Source organism: Lissotriton helveticus, chromosome 1_1 (assembly GCF_964261635.1).
Source record: "Lissotriton helveticus chromosome 1_1, aLisHel1.1, whole genome shotgun sequence".
Lineage (NCBI taxonomy): Eukaryota > Metazoa > Chordata > Amphibia > Caudata > Salamandridae > Lissotriton > Lissotriton helveticus.
The window spans coordinates 1,255,304,678-1,255,323,635 of NC_136057.1; the positions used below are offsets into that span (position 1 = coordinate 1,255,304,678).

General features: G+C 48.6%; 1 protein-coding gene across 2 annotated transcripts in view; it reads left to right on the plus strand.

Annotated features, from left to right (window-relative positions):
- The window catches only part of LRRK2 (leucine rich repeat kinase 2), a 2,266,429-nt gene that overhangs the window by 1,376,902 nt on the left and 870,569 nt on the right, over positions 1–18,958 (plus strand). For both annotated transcript variants that reach the window (XM_078680082.1, XM_078680090.1), the window contains one exon: positions 3,269–3,415. In XM_078680082.1, the coding sequence (XP_078536208.1) occupies positions 3,269–3,415 (147 nt within the window). The remainder of the gene's footprint in view (positions 1–3,268; positions 3,416–18,958) is intronic.

Consider the following 18,958-nt stretch of genomic DNA (forward strand, 5'->3'; position numbering starts at 1 on the left):
TATCAAATCATTGTAGGCCTCTGTAAATGTAATCAATTTTTATCATTCACAAAATTGTAATTAGTTCAGTGGCGATCTACAAACATGACATAAGTCCTGGCATAGCCTTTTGGTCCCAAGTAAAACCTCTCCAAATGATCTGCAGACAGGAAATCCACGGTTTTAAAATTGGGAGAAATATCCTGTCAGTCTTAGGGTGGTCTTCCCCAAACTTTGTCTTACTACTCCATATTTGTCTGATCTCGTTTTTTTGCCTTAGGGTTCTGTGTGCTTTACCGCTGCTAACCAGTGCTAAAGTGCATTTTCTCACTCCCTAAAAACATTGTAACATTGACTTATCCCCAATTGGCATATTTAATTTACCTGTAAGTCCCTGGTAAAGTGGTACTACATGTACCCAGAGCCTATACATTAAATACTACTAGTAGGCCTACTGCATTCATTGTGCCACCAACTTAAGTAGACTCACCAACTTGTCTCAGGCCTATCACTGAAGTCTGTGGGTGCAATGTTAAACTGCCATTTTGACCTGGCAAAGTAAACATTTTGCCAGGCCTAAACCTTCCTTTTAATATATATATATATATATAAGTTACCATTAGGGTAGGCTCTATACAGGCCAGAGAGTAAGGTTCAGTGTATTTAAAAGTAGGACATGTACCTCTAAATTTTATATACGGGTGGTGAAAAACTCTGCAATTCATTTTTCACTATTGTTAGGACTACCTCTCTCATACAATAACATTGGATTTACCTTATTACATTTAATAAGCTATAACTCCAAAATGGGAGCAGGTAGACAATTCATGTTTGTTGTCTTTGGCATTGTAATGAAAAAATCCTTTTTAATGGTGAAGTCCGTTTTTGAATTACAATTTTGAAAATACCCCTTTTAAAAGTCGCCATTTTCCTGCCTTAGACATTTAGAGCCTGCAGTCTGCTTCAGGGTAACATGTCTGGGTGAGGTTGGACTTTGTGTATTCCTACCTGGCACCCACACACAATAGAGGGCTTAGATATGCCTGGATGGGACATCAGTGGCAGGATAGGGGCAGAGCTATGCTCAGCCCTACTCACACATGGATAGCCTGTGTCCTGCATTCACACTAAGGATTGCATACCCCCTGTAGTTAGTCTGGAGCCAGGGCATTGGAGTCAAGAAACCTGAGCACTTCTCTCTCGGAGATGCTTTCTGCCTAGAGTGTAACTCACGACTCCTGCATGCCTTCCCACCACTTCCACTCCTGCATCCAGTTCTGAAGATGATCAGGACCAACAGGGTTTAAGTCATCTGAGTAGCACCAGATTGGGCCAGAAAACAGTGGTACCCAGAACCCCTGGTCATGATTATCTGTCCTCCAAACAATCTGGGAGGATCTTCTGTCGCAGCAGTAGGGCAGTGTGTTGCTCCTAGGTCTGCGCATTTTGTATCCTTATGGTTGGATAATAAGCATTGGAAATGGACCTCTTTTAAACTGTAGCCTGAGAATTTAGAGTTGGTTGGCATTGTAGCTCCCTGATGTTCTTTTGGCAAGCATGGCTGTTTGTTAAGAAAGTTATTTGGTCTTTGCTTTTCAATGAGTTTGGACAGGTTATGAGATAGGATCATATAGAGAAATATTGACAGAGGCATTTGAGATCATGTTAATTGGACTTCTTGTGGAGATTAAGGACCTATGATTAAGGAGCTATGCCCTGAAGACTGGTATGTAAAATGCCCTTGGTTGGTGTTATTTATGAAAAAGCTGGATAACATGAGGAATCTATGGGGCACATGCATCATCGATTTTTGCGGTTACTAAGGGGCAGATTTGCAGAATCTGCCCCTTTGCGATCGCAATTTTTACATTTGGGATGCATCATCCCAAATGCAAAAATCACTTTTTAAGTTCTCGCAAAATTTGTGATTACTTAAATTGCGATTGCATTTAGGGAATCGCAAATTGCGATTCAGTTAATGCAATGCAACAACAAACAAAAATTAGCAATTTCGATATTAAGAAACACAAATTACGATCAACTTAAAGTTGATGGTAATTTACGAAAACTTTGAAAAATGCTCAAAATTCACTTTTCAAAGTTCCTATGTTGCACACAAACATGCCCTTGGGGCATGTGTGCGTGCAACATGTTTTTTAATCGCACTTTCAGGGGTGCATCAGGGTGTCCTTTTGCCCCCGTATCACCCTTGAAATTGCATGGGCAATGTGCGAGTACCTATTCGGTACTCGCAAAGTGCGCATGCAATTCCCATTGATTCCTTAATTGCGAGTCACAATATGCAAATCCCAATTAAGGAATTTTAAGGAATCACTTTTTTTGCGAATCCTCATGCATTGCATTTTGCGATTTCTAAATAGGGACTCAGTAGAATTCGCTATTTAGAAAACGCAAAATGCGGAATTGATGCATGTGCCCCCCAATTCTTCTTTAGCAGCACGCTCACACATTGATAGATTACGTTCTTAATTCTTGAAGTATATCAGCCTGCTTAAAGGTGAAACTGATAAAGTAGTTTGAAAGGGAGGGGGGTAATGAATTGCCGGATTTGACACTTTATTTCAGGAATGGAGCTGTAAGGATTTTTGAAAATATTAAGACTCTGAGACTCATTTTCGTACAGTGAGTGAGATGGCCTAACAAGAAATATTGAGAAAGCATGGTGTCATGATCAGCTGCACATTAGCATTTGTACGTTGCCAGCTTGGATGTAGGAAAACTTTATCATAAAAAGACAATGATACGGCCTCAGTCTGGTGACTTCATTGGTGGTGAGAGGGAACACGCAAAGCAAAAGTGTTTTTGACAATATGATGTATAGGAAAGTGCAGATCTTGAAGAAAAAGAACTTTAATAAGTGAACAACTCACAGAGGGCAGTAAGAGTTGATGAAAAGGCAAGAGGGAAATGGTGACCAAACAGGGTCGCCACTTGCAAAAACTGATTGGCAAAACACAAGACTTGATAGGTCAGAACTGCTTCACCTATCATATTGTATATATGCACACATGTTCAAATAATCCCAAATGGTACCACATGTAAAAAGGATTGAATTTAAACAGAAAATAATGTTATAATGGTGCCTCTGAATTTAATAAACATTGTATACCAGTGCAGAGTTAAGACCAGGCCTTTTTCCCATTCATTTGGCATGTGTTATACCTTATTCCTCTGTATTAGTTTGTTATATTGATTGATGCTTAATCCTGAAATGTATCAGTTCACACTAAGATGACTGACATGCATTTGTTCCTCTTTTTCTGTGCAGGTGACCTCTTAGTTAATCCTGAGGATGCAAGGTCAACAATCCCAATAGCTCAGATTGCTCCAGACTTGGTTTTGGCTGACCTTCCCCGAAATATCATGTTAAACAATGATGCGTTGGAGCTTGTTCTTTCACCAGAATTCTTGTTAGGTATGAACTTTTTTTACTAGATTGATTTTTGTTCTGACATATCATATTAGGATCTACAGCAAATACAATATGTTTGTAGCATGTGTTACTGTAGATACACATTCTCTTTATACACCTGCCATCTAGCGTTGGGCTCGAATGTTTGCAACTTTGTTTTCTATGAAGAATTCTCTCAAGTTACGAGGTATATGGTGGCTCCGTATTGTATGTCTCTTGCACTCTTGTACCAACGTCATTTTTTTTAATGTACCAACTTCAAAAGATGGCTTTCCTAAGGGCTTACCTCAATGTCGAGGACCGCACGCTCTGAAAGCCCTGATCACTCAGAGCAACCAATTCTTGACTGCCTCTAAGCAGAGCATGATGCCCGGCAAAAGCGACTGTATATCAATCCACAGATGGTAACGATTACTACTTCTAAGCCACCACCCAATGTCTTTGACACCCTACCACTTAAGCAGAAGCTGACCTTTTTGGATGACTTACCTTCGGCACAAGAACAGGCTCCCAGGAATGAACCTTTCTGATGGAGATACCAGAAGGAGACACTTGCTCCCATGACAGAATCCCTGAGCTATTGGACATCACTGTTCAAGTTACTGCTTGTGTGCACTAATGCTTTGAAAATAGGGTTGTTAACAATATCCAGGATGTTAGCAGCCAGGCCATGAGAATAAAGCAGGGTGCAATATCAAAAAACTACAAGAACAATTTACTATATACCTGATTAGTCCTTATCATAATATTGTATTGGGTTAGAATAAGTATCATTGTCTTTATTGATGTCCAAGGCTCCCTGAGGACATTATTAATGGCCTAGGGACTGGTTCCATTGCGATGTCAGGGATCTCACAGACGGTCCCCTTTCAGTTACAGAGGAGGCATGGTTAACTTCAGACTGGCTCAAATCCCTGTTTCGTCACATTACCAAAGTGTGAAATCCTTGGTAATATACACATAGCTGTTTCCCTCTTTTCCCCTCTCTGCACATACTGGACCCTCTTGCAAGCTGGCTGAAGACAAGTATGGAGAGCTCTAAGGAAACATGCTAGTCTGCAATATTTTGACTAAAATATATTGCTGGAAGAGGCGCGTGCTATCTATAGGTTCCATGTGTTCAGCAAGTGTATTAGCCCAAAGGTCTTTTTAAAAGGGGTGGGGCGTAGACAACTAGGTTACACACATATCTAGGCAACAGGTGCTTTACCCCCAGACCTGCCTCCGCAGCCTAGACTCACCGATCCCAGAGGAAGAAGTTTTGGGCCTCTCAGCTGTACAGACTGCTCCCCCCCCAGGAGGATGAGGATTGTGTAGTCTGGCCACACCGCCAGGGAGGTGACCAGGGGTGCAGCCAACAGCACAGACATCCAGAAGCCGGTCCGGAGGTATCTCGCGCCTCTTCCTCTGTCGCATGGCCCAGGCCTGTTCGAGTAGTGCAAGTGGCAGCCCCAGTGTCATACGTCCCGGTAACGAGGGAACAGCGACGGGAAGGAGGACAACACCGCGATCGCGAGAGGGCAAAAAACGACATTTCCGGGTTGACGACCCCGGAAGGAACTACAGTTCCCGCGAGGCACTGCACGGCGCATGCGCACACTAATGGGCAGTATAAAACAATGGCGGCACCCGCGGAACCCGTCAGATATTTTCGTGCGGAACCAACGGGCTGGGGAAACACCGCAAGGTAAGGGACTACGACGCTTCTCGATTCCAATCATCTGCTCCCCGTGTGTGCATTCCGAGCGAAGTTCGAGCGGCCGCTCTGCTTGGCAATACCGAGCGCGCTCGCTTTCTGAGGGCTTTGATTGTGGACAGAGGTTCTCCCTTTACAGTGTTTGTCTACACGAAGCGCGTGAGTGGCTGCTCCCGTGTGTTGACACGTCCCATAGCGCACATACCGTGTGGCTAGTTCCTTGATCTCAGGGGAGCCAGTGAGGATAACTGCTTACCCTGTGGATATTGACTATTGATCTCAGGGGAGCCAGTGAGAATAACTGCTTACCCTGTGGATATTGACTATTGATCTCAGGGGAGCCAGTGAGGATAACTGCTTACCCTGTGGATATTAACTACATACCTGAATCGAACTCTGATTGAGGGACACCCCAGACTTGATACCCATAGTTCCATTGGCCTCTGGTGCTACACACCCAGGCCTAACTGTACCCCTCGTTGGTGAGTGTCGGGACCGGCATTCTTGCGGGGGACTGTTAAGACGGCTGGCTAGACCGTCTGTGGATAGCAGAAGGCTCGAGTGGCATTGTCGGCCACTACTTAGCACGGTGCCCTCCGTTGGGGAGTGTCAGGACTGGCACTCATGCGGAGGACGGTGTGAACACCTAAGGGACATATAAGGGTGGTGTTAACCCACGTTGTTCTTGCTGGATAGTATAGGACTGAATCCAGATTGTATTCGAGCCACTCATAAATCCAGTTCCACATACCTTGGGTCTTTGGTTGCCTTATTTCTGCGTTTCTGGTTCAGGTTCTGGAGTTCTGTTTACACACCCAATCCCGAGGGCAGTTGGGTGATTACACCCAGGTCACTCCGGAAAAAGCCTCTATCTGCTGTGCTTCCTCCTCCTTATGCTCTCCCGGGCCTCACCAGCTCTCTAGGTCCCTCATGCCGGGTGGGGATGTGAATGATGTCACGGAGGCCAGATCACTTCGACTGGAAGAGCTAGTGTGGTTGGCAGAGACAATAGCTATTCTGGGTGGTGACAGCAGGCTATGATATGGTGTAGAGTCCCATGCAACTCATGGTTGCATGACAGTGCTGATGAATGATTAATTCCACCAGCAGAGTGGAGTGGTGGAATGTATTAGTAATTCTGCATTACAATCATAACGCAGAATTACTAAATTCCTCCAATTCCGCCGGAAGAATTAAAAATTGTGCACACCCCTGGTTGAGACCCACACTAAGAGTGTACCATCCAGTTTTTATCCATGTTAAAGGCATGCTAAAACCAGAGCCATTTAGAGATCCACTCAATGCCAGGGTAGTAACACCTAGGATAGAGCAAAAGTACAAAGCCCCAAGGGTAGTACCTGCCCCTCAATGCAACTTTAACATAGTCCTCACCTGACTCATGGATCCCTTTATGAGCCCCTGCAGTTCCTCTCCTTGAAGGTGGCATTCTTAGTGGCTCTAAACTCATTCAGGTGCACAAGTGAGCTTCAAGCACTCACATTACAGGAACCCTACATTCAGGTCCGCAATGATAGAGTAGTATTAAGGACCAATCCAAAGTTTCTGCCCAAAGCTACTTTTCCCTTTCATCTAAACCAGACCATAGAACTCCTGGTCTTCTCTCTGCATCCACAGTCAGGGCAGAGAGAGAGCCCTCCATACTTTAGATGTCGACATGGCTCACATTCACTACATTTATAGGACTAAGGGCCTGAATTAGGTCTTGGTGACGGATATCCGTCTGTTGAAATATAAACCCCATTATATCCAATGGGATTTATAACTCGGCAGACAGGATATCCGTCATTGTTGTGATGTAGTAACCCATCCGCCAGGATGTTAATCAGGCCCTAAGTCCTTTCATAAGGCGGACCAGTTTTCAGGAACCCCCAAAAAGGTCAGCATGTTTCAAAAGCGGGAATTACTACTAGGATAGGCAGTTCAGGTTCAGGTTCATAAACTTTTATTCGATTATAAAGTTGCATAATCATAAAAAGTACAGTTATAAAAATTCAAGAGTTAATACATTGAGACACATATAATAGTTAAGAACCGATTTCATGACGAGTTTTTGTTACTAGTTTTAAAAAGATCACTATCATTTTAGCTTCATGCGGATTTTTCGGTGACTGGAGATAAGCGAGAGCTGGGTATGTACATCTGAGTCCACTTAGACGGAGAAGGGGAAGGATCCATTTTTTCCTAACTGCTCTGTAGTACTTGCAGAACAAAATAACGTGGACCGTTGATTGGTTGGATAGGCAGTTCAAACCTGCAACCTTAAAGCCAAGAGAGTTCTCCATTCCCCCAACCCCCGGACACACTCTACATGAAAAAGGTCCACTTCCATGGCTTTCCTTGGAAACATCCCTTTAGATGATATTTGTAAAGCAGCTACTTGGTCAACTCCGCACACGTTTACCAAAGACTACTGTTTGGATGTTCATGCTAGACAGCAAACTTTAGGTGGTCAGCTAGTCTTAAGCACCCTTTTTCAGACATCTGGTCCATCCACATGCTAGTTACCACTTAATCAGAGGGACTGCTTAACAGTCTATGCAGAGAAAATGTATCTACAGCAAAACATTATACGAATCAAAAATGTTACCTTGTAAGCATCTTCTTGTAGCACGTAGTGCTGTCAATTTCTATGCGCCCACTCTCCTCCCTGGTATGTGTGGTTTAGACTGCACATCTCTTTCCATCTTTCTAGTTATGCTTAGTTATTTTGCATTGCACATGTACACACATTTTTTGACCACTCCATACTACACTCACCCGCTGGACTAAAAACAAATGGAATCTGATAGAGACTACTAGCCGCAGATTCCAGAATTATCCCCAGGCGTGAGACTGGATCCGGAAACTTTTTTTGCCACAGCGTCCCTGCGCGCCAGGGCGACATCACACGTCTCCGCCCAGGCGTCGTCCTCGTACGTGATGTCAGCGAGGTCACATATGACTCGCCCCGGCGCGCCTACGTCAGTTGTCTCCTTTTCCGCGTGCAACGCGGATCCGATCTTGCTATGGGCCTGTTCGGGGGCCCCTTTTCCTTCCATTTCTTTTTTGTTAAACAGTGTGCGAATGCCTTCGAGCTTCAAAACATGCACGTTTTGTGGGTGTCTTATGTCGGCGACAGACCCTCATCTCAATTGTATGTGGTGTTTGGGGGAGGATCACGGCACCACTGACTGTGCGGCGTGCGAACAGTTGAAGCGGAAGTCCCGGCGGGAGCGCCGGATGAAACTTCTCTCTGTGCGTCTCTCCAGGTCGACGTCCTCCCCTCGGTCTGCTTCGGGGGACAGCTTCAGATACGGCCGTGGCCGTCGTCCTTGCCCTTCTCTGATGTCACGTGAGTGTTGCTTTCCGGTGGGTAAGTGTCGCAGTTTGTCCCCAGGGGCTGGTTTCCGGCCTGCCGGGCGTGTGGATTCTCTACCGGTGATGCATCCTATCCACCGTTTCCCGGTGTTGGGGTGTCAAGAGTCGACATGGAGACATACGCGGCGGCTTTGCAGGCCTCGCTGGCGTCGCCTCCTCCTTCCCCTCCTGGGGCGTCGGTGGATCCCTCGCCTTGCGCAGGGCCCTCTGCGGCACCGGAACCACCGGGTCCAGGCTTGGAGGATGTGGTGCTGTTGGAGTGCAGCTCCTCAGGGGCACCTTCTTCAGGCCACGGCATCTCTGCCTCGCCGCAAACTCCCACGGGAGTCCTTGTGGTGTCGCGGGAGGTCATCGGGGCTCGGGTGGCATCCCAGAGCCCTTCTCGGTCCTCAGGCAAGGTGGTTCGGTCTAAGGCCGAGGTGATGCCGCTAAGGCACCGGCAGCAGCTGGACCGTGCGGAGCCACAGGGGTCAGTGGACCCTCCTCGTCCCGCTCCGGGTCGAGGCCGGTTGAGGACCCCTCGCCCCTCTCCGGGCCCTTCTCATCCCTCCACACAGGCGGTTGCCTCGTTGGAGGGCGAATCTGAGGTTGAATCATCCCTGACACCGCCACATGGTTTGCTGAGCGATCTCCGCCTCATTCTGGGCCGCAGCTGGCGGAGGGCTTCATGTCACTCCCCAGGCCCGTCTCGTTCTCCCAAGCAGGTGACTGCCTCGGTGGGGGTCGGATCGGCGGCGATCCGGCGCCACCCCGGAGCCGGTTCGGCTCCGGCTCCACTCCAGTCTCCACTCCGGTGCAGGGTGATCTGGAGGAGCCTTGTCCGGTGACGCCGGGCGGTGCCAATGTCCTGCCTCAGGCAGCGGACTCTATGGCTCCGCGCAGGGTTCGTACCACAGATTCGTCTTAGGACGTTCCTTCTTCTCCGGAGGCAGGCTGTATTTTGGTGTCATCCTCCCTGGAGACTGGGCGCCGTGTGGTGTCTTTTTCACCGGCGTCGAACCCTTCCTCAGGCAGAGGTGTTCGTCGGAAGAGCGGCAGGTCCCTCATTCTTCGGCTCCTTCTGACTTCCAGGTCTGGCCCTTGCCTATTCCGCTTGGCCGAGGGGACGGCTGCCTTAGTTTACCGTTTTCTCCTCTGCGGGCCCTATGGAGGCGGGTGTGGCCTTCGCTCACGCGGTGTCCACGGCTGTGAGCATCCTGCGCAGGGGTGACCCGGTAGCTCACTTTCTGGCGGACCATCTATTGGAGGTTCTCCACCAGGGCTCTGGTGGGAGGGAGATCTTACTCCCCTTTGAGGGTTCGCTCCTCTCTTCTCTGGAGGGAGCTTGGAGGTGTCCTGCCTTAGGGGACCCGGTGCCTCAGCATCTTTTGCACCGGCACCTCCCGGTGCCGCTTGACCCGGCATGTCTTTCCCTTCACCCTTCTGCCACCAGTCCTCTTTTGCGGACTGCTTTTCCTTCCCTGCTGCCACTGTTGACTCTGCCGTCCCGGGAGTCCCGCTGGCTGGACTCTTGGGGGGCAACATGTTCGCCTCGACCAGCGCTGCCCTGAGGGCCCTTAACACCTTGTGTGTTCTGGCCTGTAGAGATAAGAAACATCCAATTCCCCTGCCACTAAGCACATGCTCCTCCCACACTGGATAGGCTCCTTCAGTGCACGTGCACTCCAACGATACAATGCACCTCTGTCTGTCGCTCTGTCCTGCACCGGGACTAGGGCACCCACGGGTAGCGCTCCTTACAGCAAGCACCAAAACCAGAAAGGCAGTCCATCTCTTCTTTGTTTAGGGAGTATTTTTTTTATATAAGCGCCCCATTACAGCGCCCGTAATACTTGCATGCCAATAAAACCCCTCCCGCATCCCAAACCGGATCGAGTCAAACATCAACCACCAGCGATGCCGTAGCTGGTTTCACTTTCTTTGTTCTCTATTTCCAAGCTACTCCCTCCCAATCAGTCATGGGGCTCCAACAGAGCAGCGGAGCCAGGGGATGGAGAAGGCGGGTTATGCTGCAGCCTGCTTCAGAGCATCAGACACTCTTCTTTGCCTGCTTCTCGCAGCTCACCCGGTTGTGGGTTTATGTGTCCTGGCCATTTAAGTTTTCTTGTGCTGCCACGATAAGTTAGGAGTGAGGTGACTCAAAAGAGCAGTGTGTGGAGTCAAAGCTGCAGGTACACTGGGACGCTATATGTGATAGAATGGCAGATGTGATGTAAGTTAGGAAGGAGGTGCATTGTAGGAGCAGTGTCTGGGGTCAGAGCTGCAGGTAGACTGGGGAAGCTGTAGCAGCGTGTGGTCTCAGAGTTGCAGGTAGACTGGGGGAGCTGTATTTCATCTAGGTGGAATGGAGGGAGTGGTGTAAGTTACGAGTGAGGTGCATTGGAAGAGCAGCATGTGGATTCAGAGCTGCAGGTACACTTGGGGAGCTGTATATAATAGAACGTCAGGGGTGTACGTTTTGGAAGGAGGTGCATTAGAAGAACAGTGTGTGGTCTCATAGCTGGAATCAAATGGGGGGCTGCAGTCCAGGATTGATTGAGATACACTGGGACAGCTGCGTGTGGGTCTTTGTGGCATAGCAGGGGTGGCGCAAATCAGGGTTCAGTGAAACTGGTAGAGCTGTGAATTAGCCTCACAAGTACAATAGCAAGGCTCAGGATTGTGGGGCACTGGCAGAGTACACAGTGGGTCTTCAGCACTGGGATAGTACGGTGTTCTTGTTTCATTAAAGGAATTGTAGGAGTGTTGCAAGTGTGAACTCAGGTGCTCGTTCCAGTACAACAATAATAGAGTAACATCAAGGCGCACTGGCGGAGCTCTACGTGTCTCTCTCCTGCAATGGTATTTAGCTACTGGCATTGTAAATAACAAACCTTTTGTCTATATGTTGGTTTTAAAAACAGATAAATAAAAGGCATTGTTATTTGCAATGCCTTTTACAATGCCATTTACAATGGCAATAGCTTAAAACTTTGCAAATACTTGACCTATTGCATTGCAAATGCTTGTTTTACTTAGGCTGATGCTGCAGAGTTTCAAGGTGATTTGTTCAGGGGGTGCAACAAAAAAAGGGGGGCCCACAATATGTTTTTTCACCAATGCATTTCCCATGGACTTTTTACACAGATGTATCAGCAAAATGGCTAAACTGATTTTTGTGAAATTAGTCAGGAATATAGATTATGTTGTGGAAGGTGTGATTTTTGTTATTAGATCTAAATTGGTTTAAAAGTTATTAAGTAAAACGGGACAAAATCGTTATGGTATATTGTGCCATAGTATACTGCAGTACCTTCGTGACATACCAATAACAAAATACAATATGATTCGTTAATTAAGGGCCTCATAAAATTAAAAGGGTAGCCATATTGTTTAGACCACTCTTTGTCTTTGATCTGTGTAACTGATCGTGACTTCTAGACACAGATTCCTTACTTTTTAATTTCCCAGACGTCAGACTGGATCAGGAGATGTTTCGGACAGTACCCCTGTGTGCTGGTAGGTGGCGTCCATCGGCTCCACACAGGAGCGTCATCACATTACATATATAGGCGCCACTCAGGCACGTTGACATCAGTTCTTTTCTTTCAGGGCCAGCCAGCGCTGATCCGGAGAAGAGCTACCCCCCTGTTGTTTTTTTACAGACATTTTGTGACTTTTTGTGGAAGGCTTTGAGGGAGTGGTCCCTGAAGCTGCTAGGAGCCCAGCATGTGACTCTGTGGAAGTCGAGGTCCTGGTCGAGAGGACGGTCCCGGGATTATTGATGGAAATCCAAAGTCCTCTTCGTCTCATTCGAGATAGTCAGGACATTCAGGTAAGAGGCACAAAAAGAAGAGTAAGACGTCAAAGTGCTCTTCTACTTCTCCTCGTACAAGCATGTTGATGGGTCAGGTCTGCCTCTTCCTGAATATCCGAGAATCAGAGTGACCCCTGCCTAACTTAAAAGAGTTTTATGAGGCCCTGCATCTCATGTTTGGGTGGTCTGACCTCATCAAGGGCTCTTCAGGCCCCGTGGGGTCAGGAGGTGCCCCTCTGGTTCCGTGCCGGTGGCTCTGGCTCCAGTGGGCCCTCGTGGATCCGATAATGGATCCGCATCATCACAGATTGAACCACTTTGACCTTTCCTGATGCCGGTCCCAATGGCCGAATCCTCAAATCCAACATGGAGCTGGAACTGTGTCGCTCGACACCATAGCCGATGCTGACAGGACCTTCGGGTCCTACATCGGTCCTGAGACCTATTCCATTGGCTAGGCCTCAGGCAGGAAGGAGAGGGGTAGCTGGACCCTACAGAATACCAGCTATACGAACCCCAGATGGACTGGTGTGAGGAAATGTGTGATGCCAGCAGACTGGATACCTCTCCAGATAAGGGCATGCTTTCACCCCTCACTGTGGCTATGGAGCAGGGAGCTTCATATGCTATGGTGGTGTACGGAGCGGCTGAGGTCCTTGACCTTCAGTTTCCCTCAGTGGCTGTCAAGACTAAACTCTTGACAGAGGTGCAGTAACCAGGAGTCTCCTCCTCAGAATCCCTACTCCCATTCAATGGGGGCATCACTGATGTCTGTCTTGGAACCTGGTCCAAATCTAGTACGGGGCCTCCTATGAATAGGATGATCGCCCGTCGCCACCACCCCGCTATTGGGGCCCCAAACTTCCTTATCCAACACTCTACCCTGGAGATCTCGGTTGTCCAAGCTTCTACATCCCAGGGCGCATTACCTACCACATCCCCGGACAGGGAATGCAAGAGCCTGTCCTTGGGGCAGAAAATGTTTTCTTCTGCCAGCTGGCATTGCAGTCTGTAAACATCGCATTCCTATTGGGCTGCGATTCCCACATGATGTGGGATGTGGTTGCACAAGTGCTGTCGCAGGTCCCGAAGGAGTCACGGGCCATCCTCTCCCAAGCTGTTACAGATGAGCGAGATGCTACAAAGTTCATGGTCCGTTGTGCTCTTGACATGACCGACTCGCTGGACAGAGTGGTTTCTGTGACGGTGGCCCTGAGGCGCCACGCCTGGCTGAAAACGACTGGCATCTCAGGGGATGTCCAAGCTTCCTCTTCGGAAACAAGACAGTCATTGTGCTGGAGCGCTTCAGGGATTTGCAGGCTGCAGCCAAGTCCTTGGCCTTTCGGCTGCTCCAAGTCATCCCCAGTCTGCTTTTTTCTCCTTTTGTAGCTACGGAACGGATTTTCAACCACTCTAACCCTATTCCAGAAACCGAGCTGCGCAAGCTTCCCAGCCTCTGTATGGATGACGGCAAGGGACGTGGTTCCTACTAACCTCAGGGGTCAGGTATCAAGTAGTCTGGTCCAGCCACCACCCCCAGCAGCTGCAGCCTCCAAACCATCCTAATATTGCCCTTTTAGATCACTGCCGTTCAGTTGGTGGTAGGAACGCCATCACCTCAACCACTGGCAGTCTATAACATCGGACAGGTGGGTTTTGCCTATCGTCAGGGGGGTAGGCTACTTCCTCCCCCTTCGGGACAACCCAGCCCTCCATGTTTGCATCTTATGACTGGCTGACAGAGGATCATTTGTCTTTGCTCCATGAGGAAGTCAAGGCTCTCTTGGCCAAGGGAGCAATAGAGAGGGTCCTGGGGCCAAAAGTAGGCTGTGGTTGCTCTTCCCGCTACTTTCTGGTCCCCAAAAAGTGCAAGTGACTTTGTCCTATTCTAGACCTCTGAGCCCTCAAACTCTTCCTCCAAAAGGAAAAATTCAAGATTTCTCTGTCTTGGATCCAGAAGATTGGCTGGTAGCGTTGGACTTGCAGGACGCTTATTTCCATATTTCCATCTTGCCTGCCCACAGGCGTTATTTGCGGTTCCCTTTTGGCCTTACCAGCGCCACTTGGGAGTACGCAAAACTGATGGTGGTTACAGCTCATCTGCGGAGATTAGGGGTGTCAATTTTACCCTATCTCAATGACTGGCTGTTGAAAGCGGGCTTGCCCCAGACTGTCATATCCCACTACCAGGCTACGGCGGACCTCCTACATGCGGGATTTATCTAGGAGCCGAAGCCAGTCTGGAGGACGTTTTTCTCTGAGGAAGTCAAAAGGTAAGAGGCAGTTGAAGCCACGGCATTCTCGGACTTCACTGAATGTGGAGTCTCCGTCTCCCATGGCTCCTCTAGCTCAACAGTTGAGGCCGTACGCAACTCCGCATCACTTCTCCCTGTGTTTCCGGGAGAAGGTGAGTCAATGGCTCAGATGAAGGACTATTATAATTCCTATATCTTTGTGACCCCATCTCCCTCTGGAGCGCCTTTAGGCCCCAAGGAGGTGAGTGTGGTGCCGTCGGAGGCTTTTCCCTCGGTGAGACTTGAGCCATTGGAGTCGAGGGGTCAGCGCCGGTCAACATCGTCTAGCTCCATTTTAGAGGTCCACAGTCCTTCAGGATCTCAACCTATGATGCTGGTCTTTGATCAGCCAACTCCGATACTGATGTTGGCGGAATCGGTTGAAATTGCTTCTCCACTGTGTAGACGTCGGATGCGGAGTCGACTATTCAGAATGAGGGGGATAGGCAGGTTTTGATTCCTTCTCAGGGAGAGGTTGTGGAAAGACAACCTGTATTGATTGGGGTAGGGGCCTTTCATCACATTTCTGAGATGTATGTGCATCAGATAGAGGAGAGCTGATTGTCTGCTCTGGGAGAGGCTAGTGGCCTGGATTATTCTCCCGCTTCAGGGTTTCTTTCTCCCCCTGGTCTTGCTACAGAGGCAAGTTCCTCCCTTGCAGACATGCAAGGAAAGTGGCTACAGTTTTAAACTTGTCCCTTCTTACAGTGCAAAGGTCCACAGAATCTTTGATTGAGGTCCTTTTTCAGGGACAGACAGGGGAAGAACCAGTTCTTCAGTTTGGAGATGCCCATTTTGATGTTTTACTAGGTGCTTGGGCCAAGCCTGAGTCGGGGGCCTCAGTGGACCGAGATATTGCACGTAGACACCTGCCTGCACCTGGGGACCCAATTTGTCTTTATAGACACCCTTCCACCTGTAGCTTGGTGACTCAGGTTGCAACTTTTTCGTAGGATGTAGATTCTGTTCCTAAGTCTCCAGTGGGTAAGGAGTCTCGGACTCTCGATGCATGTGGTAAACACATCTTTGCTTCGGCAAGCTCAGCCTTGAGATCCACAAATACATTTTCTGTGCTGCGACGGTATTCCCTTGCTTTATTGGATTCACTACAGCATGTGTTATCATCTCTTCTGGTTAATGTCCGCTCGAGATTGGTGATTTGATTAAAGATGGTCAGCAGGCTGCTAGGTTCAGCATAAGGTGTGGTATGGACACTGTGGACTCTGTAGGTCAAGCTATAGCATCGGCAGTGACATTAAGGCATCAGGCTTGGTTGGCAACTTTGGGTTTCTCTGAAGCTGTCCCGTCGACTTTGGTCGACATGCCATTTGATGGTGTCCATCTTTTTGTGAGTCAAGCTAATGCAGCAGTAAGATGCTTCTGTGAAAGACAGAGTCATAACTTTTAATTGTTTGTTATTGATGTAACTTTTCTTTATACTTGAGATATTGGCTTTTTCTTTCGAACTGAGTAACCTTTGTTAGGGCATGTCCATTGTTGGTTTGACCACTTCGTGTCCTGAGAGAGCAGAGGTTTTATTTTCAGTACAGTTTTTCCCTTTTCTAGGTCTCGGCCTGGTGAAAGCAGCCCATGCGCTGCTCTCGTCATACGAGGGCTTCTTGGAATCAATACAATTCCAGAAGTCGTGTCGCGGCTCCCCCTCCAATTTTGATTGGTGCGCATCGTTTTGCGTCATGGATGATGCAAAACACCGTGTAATAATTGCACCGGAGGCAATCATTACACTGAGGGTTGCCACCCTGTCCGCTTTTGGCCCCGCCCACCGGGATTTGATCTTTTACTGGCGGCTTTACACACTGTCCTTTAAAAGACAATAAGCACTCTTTTCTTTACATTGTCAGCTCTGTCGTCTTTGAATGTGCTTGTTATTATTTGCATCGGCTCGTGCCCAGCTCAGCCGTGTTTATTTAATGTGCATTGATTTTTTTTTCCATTGCCGGTTTACTTTATTTCAGAGCGCGGCTCCTGATTTAGGGTCACCGCGCTCCGTTTATTTATTTATTGTAACTTTTTTTTCGAGTGCTTGTATAATTATGTAAGTTACTCTTTCATTTTGTTCTGGAGCACATTAAAAATACAGAGGGCGGCGAATGCGGGATGCCAGCCGCCGGCGTGTAATCAAGGCTTCTGGTGTGCGGTGTTCAGTTAGGGCCGTCGAGGGCTCCCCGTCTGATCCACATTCTGTGTATTGGTTTCATTCCCACTCGGTGACATCACCAGAGCTCTCGCGGGCCCGGGGTGTCAGCTGATGTGTTACAAGCCCTGAAACCCGGAGACAGCTGGGCCTCAGGGTGCGTTATCTGAAGAGCGTTAGGCTAAAATAGACTACGCATTCTGTTTGTCCTCAGAGGTCGGTGGGACTGCAAGGAGAACGACTCCATATACACAATAAAAAAACATGCAAACATTGGGGATACCTTCTGCTTACTTTTGTTTTGTTTTGTATCATGTTCTGTGTAATAATTGGTATCAGTGCTCTGGGGTCTCTTGTCCTTGGTGCTGCTCATAGCCTTCAGTACCAGCGCCCTTCAGTAGTTATGCCGGTTAGTTAGTGGCACTATAGACCTTGTCGCGAGTCGAGTGCAGTAGTGTGCAGGGGTGAGAGTACAGACACGCCGATTCTAATATGCACAAAGTTTGGGACCGCACTTTGTAGAAACAAAATATTTTTTCCTGACACCAGGTGTAAGATGTCGGTGAAAGTGCCCCAGATTTGAGATTAAAAGTTTAATAAAAAGTGATGAATTGAATACTTGAATTCAACTCAGCCACTGGTATTTACTCGGGTCACACCCAACTCTATTTTTTTTTATACACCATGCCACCTCAGTTTGGACCCAGACATATGCAAATCAATCTTGACAGTTTGGGCTGGACTGTTCCCATTGGAGTAGGATCAAGACATGTTTGCATAAATGACTAGGGCCAAACTGAGGTGAAATGATGAGCAAAATAACGATGGAAAGGGCCAGGCGTGCAGCGCCCATAGGGCCCAGCGGACTATAGTCCCTTTTAAAACACCCCCCGCTCCCCCCACCATGTTGTGTTTGGCAGCCCAGGCTGAGACAGCTTCCCGGACACACACACAGCCGCCCCGAGTACTTCACAGGTCTTTAAAAGACCATTTACTTGCTAACAAGGATTTGTTGTTTTTGACAATATTCGAGGGGACAATCAAGTCATAGGGTACAAAGAGAGAACATGCTGACAGTCCTTTCATGGAAGATGGAATGTGTTTCTTCCTTTGATCGGGACACTGTGTTACGTTTACATGACAAATAGGTTGTGGGTGTGCAGGGGCTAATGAGCCCATTTGCTTTACCCAGTCCAGATTTTATGCTGTGTTGAATGCACCACCCTGTGCTCGGCTGTCACCCACGCCAGTGGTCTCTCGTCGCTGCCCCCCTGCTAGTGGGCATGTCGTCCATCCCGCCTTTGGAGCCCTTCACCATCACCGGACCGCCGCCGTCTCAGGCTGCGCGATGGAAGGCGTGGGTTGAAAGGTTAGAGACTTTCTTTGATGCTGCTGACATCCCTGCCCCGCAACGGAGACCCATGCTCCTCCACCTGGGTGGCGCGGAGATCCACAAAATTGCGAAGACTGTTCGCGAGGCTGGGCCCCGAGAAATTACGCCTCGATGCGCGGCGCCATCACTGTTCTTTTTGAGCCCTAGGCTAGCCCGAATTATGAACGCTTCCTCCTCCGCCAAGCAAAACAACTCCCAGACAAATCCGTCTACGTATTCTACGCCCGCCTTAAAGACCTAGCCAGCACCTGCACCCTTCCTGATGAGGATGACGAGATCCGGGCGCAATTCATTCAAGGCTGCGCTTCCACTAAATTACGCAAGCGTGTCCTACAGGAACACAACATGCAGATGAGGGATATCCGAACTCTAGGACGCTCCAAGGAACTATCCAAGGCCAGAGCGGCCCACACGGAAACCAAAGCTACAGCAGCCGTCAAAGAGGAACCAGTCTGTGCCGTCCGCACTGAAACCCGTGACTTCCGACAACGGCCCAGAAGACCTTCGGCCCACAACTCCAAAGCCCAAAGCCTCGCCTCTGCGGACGGTGCGGCGACCCGCTTTCACACGACGGCACCTGCCCGGCCCAAGGAAAACCCTGCATTGCATGCAGAAAACTCAACCATTTTTCCAAAGTCTGCCGCTCAAAGCCGCAGCGACAACCACAAGACAAACCACGCCTCGTGCGTGCCCTCAAGCCGCTTCTAGATGACTCCTCAAGCGGCGTCATGGACGAAAACGAGTCCGCCACTGTGCATGTGGAACACATGCGCTACATGCCCTCTCGAGCTCCCCGCAGTCTGTGCCCATGTGCACTATCAAGGTACAGAACCA